Here is a 15,000-nt window from a genome sequence, read left to right as displayed (position 1 = left end):
CACCACACATCACATCACACCCTGGTACCTGTCACACCACACATCACATCATAACCCCTGGTACCTGTCACACCACGTCACATCATAACCCTGGTACCTGTCACACCACACATAACATCATAACCCTGGTACCTGTCACACCACACATAACATCATAACCCTGGTACCTGTCACACCACACATCACATCATAACCCTGGTACCTGTCACACCACACATCACATCACAACCCTGGTACCTGTCACACCACACATCACATCACACCCTGGTACCTGTCACACCACACCACACATCACAACCCTGGTACCTGTCACACCACACCACACATCATAACCCTGGTACCTGTCACACCACACCACACATCACAACCCTGGTACCTGTCACACCACACCACACATCACAACCCTGGTACCTGTCACACCACACATCACATCATAACCCTGGTACCTGTCACACCACACATCACACCATAACCCCTGGTACCTGTCACACCACACATCACATCATAACCTTGGTACTTGTCACACCAAACCACACATCACACCCTGGTACCTGTCACACCACACCACACATCACACCCTGGTACCTGTCACACCACACATCACATCACACCCTGGTACCTGTCACACCACACCACACATCATAACCCTGGTACCTGTCACACCACACATCACATCATAACCCTGGTACCTGTCACACCACACATCACACCCTGGTACCTGTCACACCACACCACACATCATAACCCTGGTACCTGTCACACCACACATCACATCACAACCCTGGTACCTGTCACACCACACATCACATCACACCCTGGTACCTGTCACACCACACCATACATCACACCCTGGTACTTGTCACACCACACATCACATCACCACCTTGGTACCTGTCACACCACACCATACATCACACCCTGGTACCTGTCACACCACACATCACATCACACCTTGGTACCTGTCACACCACACCACACATCACAACCCTGGTACCTGTCACACCACACCACACTTCATAACCCTGGTACCTGTCACACCACACCACACATCACATCACACCCTGGTACCTGTCACACCACACCACACATCACAACCCTGGTACCTGTCACACCACACATCACATCATAACCCTGGTACCTGTCACACCACACATCACATCACACCCTGGTACCTGTCACACCACACATCACATCATAACCCTGGTACCTGTCACACCACACATCACATCACAACCCTGGTACCTGTCACACCACACCACACATCACAACCCTGGTACCTGTCACACCACACCACACATCACAACCCTGGTACCTGTCACACCACACCACACATCACTTCATAACCCTGGTACCTGTCACACCACGCCACACATCATAACCCTGGTACCTGTCACACCACACACCACAACACACCCTGGTAACTGTCACACCACACATCACATCATAACCCTGGCACCTGTCACACCACACATCTCATCACACCCTGGTACCTGTCACACCACACATCACATCATAACCCTGGCACCTGTCACACCACACCACACATCACACCCTGGTACCTGTCACACCACACCACACATAACACCCTGGTACCTGTCACACCACATCACACATCACAACCCTGGTACCTGTCACACCACACCACACATCACACCCTGGTACCTGTCACACTACACATCACATCACATCACACCCTGGTACCTGTCACACCACACATCACATCACACCCTGGTACCTGTCACACCACACATCACACCATGGAACCTGTCACACCACACCACACATCACAACCCTGGTACCTGTCACACCACACATCACACCATGGAACCTGTCACAACACACCACACATCACACCCTGGTACCTGTCACACCACACATCACATCACACCCTGGTACCTGTCACACCACACATCACATCACAACCCTGGTACCTGTCACACCACACATCACAACCCTGGTACCTGTCACACCACACATCACACCCTGGTACCTGTCACACCACATCACACCCTGGTACCTGTCACACCACACATCACATCACACCCTGGTACCTGTCACACCACACATCACATAACCACCCTGGTACCTGTCACACCACACATCACATAACCACCCTGGTACCTGTCACACCACACATCACATAACCACCCTGGTACCTGTCACACCACACATCACACCCTGGTACCTGTCACACCACACATCACATCACACCTTGGTACCTGTCAAACCACACCACACATCACAACTATGGTACCTGTCATACTACACATCACATCACACCCTGGTACCTGTCACACCAGACCACACATCACATCACACCCTGGTACCTGTCACACCACACATCACATCACACCCTGGTACCTGTCACACCACACATCACATCACACCATGGTACCTGTCAAACCACACCACACATCACAACTATGGTACCTGTCACACCACACTAGGTCTGGCACTGTGACAGGTACAGGTAAGATACTGACCCTGCCGTGTGGGTCTGGCACTGTGAAAGAGAGGTACAGGTAAGATACTGACCCTGCCGTGTGGGTCTGGCACTGTGACAGGTACAGGTAAGACACTGACCCTGCCGTGTGGGTCTGGCACTGTGAAAGAGAGGTACAGGTAAGATACTGACCCTGCCGTGTGGTTCTGGCACTGTGAAAGAGAGGTACAGGTAAGACACTGACCCTGCCGTGTGAGTCTGGCACTGTGAAAGCGAGGTACAGGTAAGACACTGACCCTGCCGTGTGTGTCTGGCACTGTGAAAGCGAGGTACAGGTAAGACACTGACCCTGCCGTGTGGGTCTGGCACTGTGAAAGAGAGGTACAGGTAAGACACTGACCCTGCCGTGTGTGTCTGGCACTGTGAAAGACAGGTACAGGTAAGACACTGACCCTGCCGTGTAGGTCTGGCACTGTGAAAGAGAGGTACAGGTAAGACACTGACCCTGCCGTGTGGGTCTGGCACTGTGAAAGAGAGGTACAGGTAAGACACTGACCCTGCCGTGTGGGTCTGGCACTGTGAAAGAGAGGTACAGGTAAGACACTGACCCTGCCGTGTGGGTCTGGCACTGTGAAAGAGAGGTACAGGTAAGATACTGACCCTGCCGTGTGTGTCTGGCACTGTGAAAGGTACAGGTAAGATACTGACCCTGCCGTGTGGGTCTGGCACTGTGAAAGAGAGGTACAGGTAAGATACTGACCCTGCCGTGTGGGTCTGGCACTGTGAAAGAGAGGTACAGGTAAGACACTGACCCTGCCGTGTGGGTCTGGCACCAGGTGAGTAGCGTCCTCTCCAGGTTGGTCTGCCTCAGGTCCCCCGCCACGTCACGCATCACGTCCTTCACCTGACGACCAGAACAGTGGTTTTATCTATTCATTCATTCATTCATTTATTTAGTTACTTGTCTATCTATCTATCTATTCATTTATTTTATTTATTTATTTCCCAGTAGAGAGAGAGAGAGAGAGACAGAGAGAGAGAGAGAGAGAGAGAGAGAATGAATGAATGAATGAATCTTTATTTTCCAACGGTGAAGATATTAGCATTTTGGCCGATTTACACATCTGCCGTTGTTCTAAGAGACACACAAACATGTACGCATATAAATGTAGCTGTACTTAATACTCAGTACATGTATAATGTACGAGTATAACACAGCGTCAAACTGAGAGACACAACATCGCTCACATCTGTACGGAACGGAAGCGAGTAAGGCACACACGCACACTCGCACAGAGAGAGAGAAGGAGGGACAGAGAGACTAGTCCTTACCTGTCAGTGGAGAGAGACAGAGACAGAGACACAGAGACAGAGACCCCAGCCTACCTGCCAGTGGAGAATGATACTCCAGACCAGGCCCAGTGTCAGCTTGGCATTACCATCCACGATGTCATTGCTGCTGATGTTGACCAGCTTGATCTGAAAGCACAAAATTGTTGCGCAATAGCCAAGTGGTTAAAACGTTACAATTTCAATCTGAGGATCCCGGGTTCGAATCTCAGTAACGGCACCTGGTGGGTAAAGGTTGGAGATTTTTCCGATCTCCCAGATCAACATTATGTGCAGACTTGCTAGTGCCTGAACCCCCCTCGTGTGCATACGCACGCAGAAGATCAAAATACGCACGTTAAAGATCCTGTAATCCATGTCAGTGTTCGGTGGGTTGTGGAAACATTAACATACCCAGCATGCACCCCCCCTCCCCCGAAAACGGAGTATGGCTGCGCACATGGCGGGGTAAACAAACAAAATGGTCATACAAGTTAAATGTTACATGTCTGTCTGTCTGAGTGTGTGTGTGTGTGTGCGTGCGTGCGTGCGTGCGTGCGTGCTTGCGTGTGTGTGTGTGTGCGTGCGTGTGTGTGTGTGTGTGTGTGCGTGCGTGCGTGCGTGCCTGAAATCTGATTGAATGACGCAGGAAACGAATGATGTGCGCCCAGTAGCAGCCGTCAGTCGACTCTACCCAGTCTGTTATGCAAATGATCCCGAGTTTGTAAAGCGCTTAGAGCTTGGCCTCCGATCGAGGATAGGCGCTATGTAAGGATCCATATCATTCATTGTTAGTACTTATATTGCGCCGATCTCGGTCAGAGCCCATGTTCTGTTATCGTTGATTCGTATACAACGCTTCTCCTCGGTTGGTGACTAAGCTCTCTAAGCGCTTTACAAACAAGGAGTCATTTGCACAACAGACTGTCTACCTGGGCAGAATCCGACTGACAGCTGTCTTTAGGCGCTCATCATTCGTTTCCCATTGTCACTCTGTCCGGTTTTCAGCCACGCACACGCACTACGCGTGTACATTAGAGTGGATTCTATGATAACATTTTGCCAGGGACATTTCTCTTGTTGTCGTGTGTTCTTTTACGTGCTGGTAAGTGAATGCTGACACACACACAGGACCTCCGTCCGTCCAGACCACCCTCTTAAGGTCTGGTGGATGGATGAGGGAGGGGGTGGGGGGGGGGGGGGGGGAGGGAATCGATCCTGTACCCTTTGATTCTCTCGCTTACTACACGGACGTGTGACTGCTGGGCCACCGCACCACATACCCTTTCACTGCCCTTTATGCAGCACCTAGGTAGAGGACCCATGTCACTGAAGGGTGACCACATCATCGGTCTGTTATCCATGAACCTACTGCTCTTTATGTTCGGTGGTAGGATAGGACATGTTTTCTACCCCATCACAGGGGGGAATCCCCAGCTATTCCTGGACACCATATTATTTTCTGTGTTTATAGCACAAGGGAATTTTGCACTCTAAACTGACTGGCTATGAAAGGGAAATTTTTTCAAACACGAGGGATTAGATACGACATTCTGACTGCATACTCAAACGCGTGTTTGCGTGTAAGTGTGTGTTAGTGTGTAAGTTTGGGTTAGTGTACATGTATGTGTGCTTGTGCTAGCGTGTTTTAGTGTTAGTGTTAGTTTGTGTGTATGTGTTAGTGTTAGTGTTAGTGTTAGTGTTGTGTGTGTGTGTGTGTGTGTGTGTGTGTGTGTTAGTGTCTGTGTTAGTATTAGTGCGTGTGTGTGTGTGTGTGTGTGTGTGTGTGTGCGCGCGCGTGTGTGTGTGTTAGTGGGTGTGTGTTGTATGTGTTAGAGCCTCTCTCTCTGTGTCTCACACACACGCACGCACGCACACACACACACACACACACACACACACACAATCATTTGGTATTGACCACCACAAAAAAAGAAAAAAAAAAAGAAGAAAGAAAAAAAATCAAGTTCAAGTTCTCTCTCCCTCTTTCCCTGTCTGCCTGTCGCTGTTTCTCTCTGTCCCCTCTTCAGTCTGTCTGTCTTAGACTCTATCTCTATCTCTCCCTCTGCCCCCCCCCCCCCCTCCTTCCCCCGTCCCCCCACTTCCCCCGTCCCCCCTCCCCAAACCTTCTCACTCAGCCATCGGCATTGTTGCGGTTTCTCCCGTTCAAAAGGAATCTCTTCAGGCACCAGACCATTACATACAGAGGACAGCAGCACAGCACAGTACAGTACAGCACAGCACAGTACAGTACAGCACAGCACAGCACAACACAGCAGAGTACAGCACAGTACAGCACAGCACAGCACAACACAGTACAGTACAACACAGCAGAGTACAGCAGAGTACAGCACAGCACAACACAGTACAGTACAGCACAGCACAACACAGTACAGCACAGCACAACACAGTACAGCACAACACAGTACAGCACAACACAGTACAGCACAGCACAGCACAGTACAGCACAACACAGTACAGCACAGCACAACACAGTACAGCACAGCACAGTACAGCACAACACAGTACAGCACAGCACAGCACAGTACAGCACAGCACAGCACAGTACAGCACAGCACAGCACAACACAGTACAGCACAGTACAGCACAGCACAGTACAGCACAGCACAACACAGTACAGCACAGCACAGCACAGTACAGCACAACACAGTACGGCACAACACAGCACAGCACAACACAGTACAGCACAACACAGTACAGTACAGCACAGCACAACACAGCTCAGCACATCACAGTACAGTACAGCACAACACAGCTCAGCACATCACAGCACAGCACAACACAGCTCAACACATCACAGTACAGTACAGCACAACACAGCTCAGCACATCACAGTACAGTACAGCACAGCACAACACAGCTCAACACATCACAGTACAGCACAGCACAACACAGCTCAACACATCACAGTACAGTACAGCACAACACAGCTCAGTACAGCACAGCACAACACAGCTCAACACATCACAGTACAGTACAGCACAGCACAACACAGCTCAACACATCACAGTACAGCACAGCACAACACAGCTCAACACATCACAGTACAGTACAGCACAACACAGCTCAGCACATCACAGTACAGTACAGCACAGCACAACACAGCTCAACACATCACAGTACAGCACAGCACAACACAGCTCAACACATCACAGTACAGTACAGCACAACACAGCTCAGTACAGCACAGCACAACACAGCTCAACACATCACAGTACAGCACAGCACAACACAGCTCAACACATCACAGTACAGTACAGTACAGCACAGCACAGCACAACACAGCTCAACACATCACAGTACAGCACAGCACAACACAGCTCAACACATCACAGTACAGTACAGTACAGCACAGCTCAACACATCACAGTACAGTACAGTACAGCACAGCACAGCACAACACAGCTCAACACATCACAGTACAGTACAGTACAGCACAGCTCAACACATCACAGTACAGTACAGTACAGCACAGCACAGCACAACACAGCTCAGCACATCACAGTACAGTACAGCACAACACAGCTCAACACATCACAGTACAGCACAGCACAACACAGCTCAACACATCACAGTACAGTACAGTACAGCACAGCACAGCTCAACACATCACAGTACAGCACAGCACAACACAGCTCAACACATCACAGTACAGTACAGCACAACACAGCTCAACACATCACAGTACAGTACAGCACAGCACAACACAGCTCAACACATCACAGTACAGTACAGCACAACACAGCTCAGCACATCACAGTACAGTACAGCACAACACAGCTCAGCACATCACAGTACAGTACAGTACAGCACAACACAGCTCAACACATCACAGTACAGTACAGTACAGCACAACACAGCTCAACACATCACAGTACAGTACAGCACAGCACAACACAGCTCAACACATCACAGTACAGTACAGCACAACACAACACAGCTCAACACATCACAGTACAGTACAGCACAACACAGCTCAGCACATCACAGTACAGTACAGCACAACACAGCTCAGCACATCACAGTACAGTACAGCACAACACAACACAGCTCAGCACATCACAGTACAGCACAGCACAACACAGCTCAACACATCACAGTACAGTACAGCACAACACAGCTCAGCACATCACAGTACAGTACAGCACAACACAACACAGCTCAGCACATCACAGTACAGCACAGCACAACACAGCTCAACACATCACAGTACAGTACAGCACAACACAGCTCAGCACATCACAGTACAGCACAGCACAACACAGCTCAGCACATCACAGTACAGTACAGTACAGCACAACACAGCTCAGCACATCACAGTACAGCACAGCACAACACAGCTCAACACATCACAGTACAGTACAGCACAACACAGCTCAGCACATCACAGTACAGTACAGCACAGCACAGTACAGCACAGTACTCTGTTTACGCATACCCAGATTCAAACACTCGACTGTTGGCCGCCGTTCTTTCTCTGTCTCTGGACCTTGCGATTGGAATGAATTTTCTCTTTCGCTTCGTCAAGTCTCCACACTCAGCTCTTTCAAGTCTGGCCGTAAAACCCACCTCTTCCCAAAATAGCCTCCCTTGCCTGCCTCTTCCTTGTCTTTAGTTTCTACAGTTTTATGCATGCGTGTGAATGACTGGTGCGAAAGCGCTTTGATTAGTCTCTGCACAAGATTCAGCGCTATATAAATACCATAATTATTATTATTGTTATTATTATTATTACAACACAGCACAGCACAGTCCCATTAAAACGCTTGGACTGCTTCACACAGGACGTAGCACTTACGTCCATAGTGACATCACCAATGACATCATCAAAAGAAGGTAAAACATGTCTGGAAGGCAGAGAACTCACACATTTGATCTGGAGCAGCAATATCTTCAGACAGGTTTTCTCAGTTGGGGGGCGGGGGGCTGGTTGTTGTGGATATTGATTCATGACTTGAAACACCAGTTTTTTTTTTTACAGATTTTTTCCCCCCACGGCAGACAAGTGTTGACTGTCCATCGAAGAGAACACGCTCGCAGAACGATGGGAGGGTAGAAGGGGGGGGGGGGGGGGGGGGGGAGGGGTTGGGGGGGCAGGTGGAGGACCAAAGGAGGTTGGTTGGTGGGGTGGGGGTGGGGGGTGGGGCTTGGGCCTGAGGGGGGAGGTAGACTGGGGACGGTGGTTGTAGTGGGGGAGAGTGTTGGAGAAGTGGAGGGACATGGGTGTGGGTGCGGAGGGGGGCGGGACGTATGGGAAGGGAAGAGAGTAAAACGAGACCTCTTCTTTTGTTTGAAGGTGCGAGTGTAGATTTGTACCGTGGGTTGATGATCCCTGCTGCCTCTGCCTTTGATCTGTGTGTGTGTGTGTGTGTGTGTGTTGTATTAGTGTTAGTATATGCTCCTACACACCACACCTCACTCCATCCCCCCCCCCCCCACACACACACACACAACAAACAAACACACACACACCACGACACAACACCACACACACACACACACACACACACACACAGCACACCACACACACACACACACACACACACACACACACACACACACGTGCACCTGTGCTGAGATTCAGTTTCACGTTTCAAGTGGCAAAGCGTGCAGCGGACTGATCCAAACAGAATTATGCTGCATCACGTCTGCTGTTATAATACTATCTTTTTTATTTCATTAAGAAAAACATGATTCCCTTAAAAACAACAGCAACGACAACAAAACAACAAAAGAAATATAAAAAAGACACAAAAAACACACACAGCGGCCCGGCCAGACAGACAGACAGACAGACAGACAGAGAGAGAGAGAGAGAGAGAGAGAGAGAGAGAGAGAGAGAGAGAGAGACGGATAATTTATTCATGGATAGGCCATTGCCCCTCGTGAAGGGGTACATACACATGATCATGTAAGAAAAACAACAAGAAATAAGCAGTCATATCATCAAGAACAAACTTCAGTATTCTAAGGCATCAGAGTTGATCGCAGTCTGAATGCTTCAAACAAATACATCGACAAATTGCGAATGGTCTGTTCATGCCGAGAAGCCATGAGTAATGCTAATCTATGCTGACTGGGAAATATACAGAATTTGGATGATATAATATACCTTGTTCTTAAAGTCATGCAGGAGAGGACAGAGAGAGAGAGAGAGAGAGAGAGAACACTGAACACTTTAATGTCAATAGCTTTACAGCCCTAATGACATGGGGGTTCATAATACAAATAACAACATGCATCAATAGTAATAATATTGATGAAAACCAAAGCCAAAACGAAATCAATCAATCTGTGCAACAAAGTGCAGTTCGACCATCCATTCAAAGTAATGGCATGTAGTGGGAAATAAAAACAAAAAACATATATAAATGTATAACATAAATATTTTCCATATGAGAATGACAACACATATTTCACTTTTCACAATGAGCAACACCTGATACTATTTTATGATTGTTGTTTTTTTCGTCGCATGTTATTCGCTTCGGCAATATATTTTGCAAGTGACTGTAGTGAAGTTTCCTGATTTAGATTAAGCACTCCAAAAATATCTTCATTCTTTGCTAAATTTGTTTTCAATACAACACATTTTTTTCTCGAATATCGTCATAAGCTTTACAACGAAACAAAAAATGTCATTCATCCTCCCTAGAGAGAGAGAGACAGACACAGACAGAGACACAGACAGAGAGACACAGAGAGACACAGAGAGAGAGACACACAGAGACACAGAGAGACACACAGAGAGAGAGACAGAGACAGAGACACAGAGAGAGAGACACACAGAGACACAGAGAGAGAGACAGACAGAGAGACAGAGAGAGTGACTCACGTTGTAATTGGACTCGAGCACGTGCAACACGGTGTTGACATTGTTGATGTGATGGACACGCAGCCTGCCCTTCTCTCGTTTCTGTCAACACCATCAGCACCCAGGAACATGGTCATCACCGCAACATCATCATCATCAACAACAACAACAACAACAGAAACAACAAAACGGTAGCAACAACAGCAGCAACAGCAGTAGCAACAACAACAGCAACAGAAGCAACAACAATAACAATAACATCAACAACAACAACAGCAGCAGCAGCAGCAACAACAACAATAACATCAACAACAACAACAGCAGCAGCAGCAGCAACAACAACAACAGCAGCAACAACAACAATAACATCAACAACAACAACAATAGCAGCAACAACAACAACAGCAGCAGCAGCAACAACAACAGCAGCAGCCAGAACAACAACAACAACAACAACAGCAACAACAGCAACAACGACAACAACATCAACAACAGCAACAACGACAACAATATCAACAACAGCGACAACAGCAGCAGCAGCAAAACAACAACAACAGTAGCAATAACAACGACAGCAACAACAACAACAGCAACAACAACAACAGCAGCAACAACAACAACAACAACAGCAACAACAGCAGCAGCAGCAGCCAGAACAATAACAACAACAACAACAACAGCAACAACAACAACAGCAGCAGCAACAACAACAACAACAGCAACAACAACAGCAGCAACAACAACAACAACAGCAGTAGCAGTAACAACAGCAGCATCAGCAACAACAACAGCAGCAACAACAACAGCAGTAGGAATAACAGCAGCAGCAGCAGCAACAACAACAACAGCAACAGAGTAGACAGGGAGAATGTGAGTCAGAGAAGCACAAGAACGAGAAGCACAAGAACGAGAAGCACAAGAACGAGAAGCACAAGAACGAACAGAAAATTTTTATCCCCAAATTTCCAACCCCAAGAAAGAAGTTTTTGAAAACAAAGTACACAACAAACACTTTACCCTGACGATCACGTAGCAGCAACAAATGTTGAATTCCTCTTAAAATTAAACATGCAGCACCCAAGTGTGCGTTTTGCACATTGTACGACCACTCTACAACTGTCTACTTATTTCCTGTCGTGTTTCAACATCATTGAATTCTTGCACACATAGTTTCCGAATGCTGTAGATACAACCGTTACTCAGTGTGTGGATGGCCTTTCAGAATTCAGATAATTATCTTTGCCTCGAAGTATTGCAAAGGAAGCAAACTGTACATGAAATGATCTTCTACTGCATTACACACTTTACATGTGAAACAGAGTGATTACACACATATGAACGCACGCACGCACGCACGCACGGACGCACACTCCTCCCACCCCCACACACAGACTCACCAGAACGAGCCCTGACAAGACCTCCAGCAACGACAGCAGTGACGTGCCATCCCTGAGGTCCGTGCTGAGATCAGTGATCACCGACCTCCCCGCCTGAAAACACCACCACCACCAACAACATCTACACCTTATGATTGACTGACTGTTTCATAACCATTCTTGATTAGCCCAACGTTTAGCTTATATTCTCACAGGTTGACATAAAGTTTACATTTGGGCCAGCAGCGAAGTATGATCAATGGTTTTCTCCATTACAATGGGAAGTCATTTACAGCTTAGTCTTTTGTGGACTATGGCTCTCAAACTGGGGGCGAGTTGTCCTTTGGGAACCATCCCAACGCCGTATGTCCTAAACCCTCTTGGCCGAGAGAGTGGGGGATGTAACTTGTATTTGTATTTCTTTTTATCGCAACAGATTTCTCTGTGTGAAATTCGAGCTGCTCTCCCCAGGGAGAGCGCGTCGCTACACTACAGCGCCACCTTTTTTTCTTTTTTTTTTGTATTTTTTCCTGCCTGCAGTTTTATTTGTTTTTCCTATCGAAGTGGATTTTTCTACAGAATTTTACAAGGAACAACCCTTTTGTTGCCGTGGGTTCTTTTACGTGCGCTAAGTGCATGCTAGCACACGGGACCTCGGTTTATCGCCTCATCCAAATGACTAAGCGTCCAGACCACCACTCAAGGTCTAGTGGAGGGGGAGAAAATATCGGCGGCTGAGCCGCGATTCGACCCAGCGCGCTCAGATTCTCTCGCTTCCTAGGCGGACGCGTTACCTCTAGGCCATCACTCCACTGTGGCTCTCAAACTGGGGGCGAGTTGTCCTTTGGGAACCATCCCGAGGCAGTATGTCCTAAACCCTCTTGGGCGAGAGAGTGGGGATGTAACTTGGGCAAGACACTCTCCACTATAATCAAATTCTAACCCAGATAGTCGGAACAGCAGTTGTGTCCTCTGCTGGTTTAGTGTGTGTGTGTGTGTGTGTGTGTGTGTGTGTGTGTTGTTTGTTTGTTTGTTGGTTTGGTTTGGTTTGGTTATTTTATTTTTATTTTATATATTTCACTTATTTATTTATTTATTATTTTATTTTATTTATTTATTTATCTATCTAATTTTCTCAAGGCCTGACTAAGCGCGTTGGGCTACGCTGCTGGTGAGGCATCTGCTTGGCAGATGTGGTGTAGCGTATATGGATTTGTCCTAACGCAGTGACGCCTCCTTGAGCTACTGATACTGATACTGATACTGTTCTGGTCATAGTCGGACACGACTGACTATCATACTTATACAGCATCTGTTCCTGGTCAGTGATCAAGCTGTTAGCGGTTTCACATCATCATCATCATCATCGTCATTCTCATCATCACCAATTTATTATCATCATTATTACCATTATTAGATTATGGATACGTCTATAGCTCCTTTCCTCGGCCAGAGACCAAGCTCTGGGCGTTTTACAAACACGGGGTCATTTGCGCAACAGGCTGCCTACCTGGGTTCAGCCGATTGAGAGCTGTCTTTAGGCGATCATCATTCGTTTCCTGTGTCCTTCAGTCACGCACCCCTTCCTGCCTCACCCCCACCACACACACCCACACCTACCTCCACAAGCAATTGCATTGTGTTTCATTGTATTCTATTGTATTACATTCGTTTTATTGTATTGTATTCTATTGTATCACTCTTTTGTATTTGTAACAACAGATTTCTCTTTGTGAAATTTGAGATGCTCTCTCCCTGGGGAGAGAGACCGTCGCCAGAGTATAGCGACACACACACACACACACACACACACACACACACAAACACACACACACACACACATCACACACACACACACACACACACACACACACACACACACACACACACACACACACACACACACACACACAGATATATTTTTCTGTTTGCAGATGTATTTGTTTTACTGTCAATGTGGGATATTTCCACTGAATTTTGCCACAGGACAACCCTTTCGTTGCTGTGGGTTTTTGTGTGCGCTAAATGCATGATGCATACGGAACTTCGGTTGATCGTCTCATCTGAAAAAAAGTGCACTCCGACCCCAGTCAAGGTCTAAGTCTAATGGACGGGAGTGAGGGTGTTCGTGTGCGTGTGTGTGTGGGGGTGGAGGTGGGGGTATGTGGGGTAGGGGGGTGGGGGAGGCGGGGAGGGGAGAGTTAAATCCCATGTCCGTATATCCAATTTTCATGAAACGTGGTATAGCGACTTGTATTGGCCAGAAAATGAATGCTTTGTAAATTTGGAGGTTAAGTATGTCCAGTTTTCATAAAACACAGTATGGCGACTTTGTGTTGAAAATAAATGCTTTGTAAGTTTGGAGATTAAAAGGCAAGGTCACATCAGTGCCAATGTCTATGTGTCGATGATCCACTTTGCAATATCGTTTTGTATTTCTCATGATTCCTTTGTTGGATTAAGAACGTATCACACGTAAGTCTCGAAAGCCTTGCCTCTCTTGTAGGCTATATTCGTGTCTGATGTCAGGCACGTTGACTTTATATCAATAACTTATTCTTGATGTGGTTCTGTCTTGTTTTTCTTTTCGTTTTAGTCTTCCTTTTTAACATAGGACTGCATGCTTCCGTCAAGGATCAGTTTCATGTAATTAAGGCAGACACTGTTGAATTGGGGAGAAGGGAGTCGGATGTGAATAGAATAGAATAGAATAGAATAGAATAGAATAGATTTTATTGTCATGAAACCGTAAGGTTTATAAGACACAATTGCAATGGTAAATGAATGAACGAATGAAAAACACACAATTTATCAATCAGTTAATGCGGTAAATTGCAGCAGCATTCATACACAAATTTTCCTAATCTTGTTTGTATATATTCATCATCTGTTAGCATCACCTGATTGGGAATATGTATTGTGTTATTCGAATTTTGAATATCCTTTAAAAATTGTTGCCTTAAGGTTTTATATTTAATACAATGATCAAGAAGATGGATTTCGTCTTCCAGGATGTT

At 47.0% G+C, this 15,000-nt stretch overlaps 1 protein-coding gene across 6 annotated transcripts in view; it reads right to left on the bottom strand.

Moving 5' to 3' along the window:
- LOC143297920 (dystrophin-like) overlaps positions 1-15,000 on the bottom strand; it is a 477,394-nt gene that overhangs the window by 386,105 nt on the left and 76,289 nt on the right. For 5 of the 6 annotated variants that reach the window (XM_076610493.1, XM_076610497.1, XM_076610494.1 and 2 more), the window contains exons 4-7: positions 12,005-12,097; positions 10,629-10,709; positions 3,830-3,922; positions 3,256-3,347 (exon numbers count right to left, since the gene is read on the bottom strand). In XM_076610493.1, coding sequence (XP_076466608.1) covers positions 3,256-3,347; positions 3,830-3,922; positions 10,629-10,709; positions 12,005-12,097 — 359 coding nt within the window. Of the gene's footprint in view, positions 1-2,483; positions 2,497-3,255; positions 3,348-3,829; positions 3,923-10,628; positions 10,710-12,004; positions 12,098-15,000 lie in introns of those variants that run through there. The other variant, XM_076610498.1, reaches the window with a different exon arrangement.

Source organism: Babylonia areolata, chromosome 23 (assembly GCF_041734735.1).
Source record: "Babylonia areolata isolate BAREFJ2019XMU chromosome 23, ASM4173473v1, whole genome shotgun sequence".
In the NCBI taxonomy this organism is placed as follows: domain Eukaryota; kingdom Metazoa; phylum Mollusca; class Gastropoda; order Neogastropoda; family Buccinidae; genus Babylonia; species Babylonia areolata.
The sequence above is the reverse complement of the archived record's forward strand: the minus strand, read 5'-3'. Positions and strand labels throughout refer to the sequence as shown.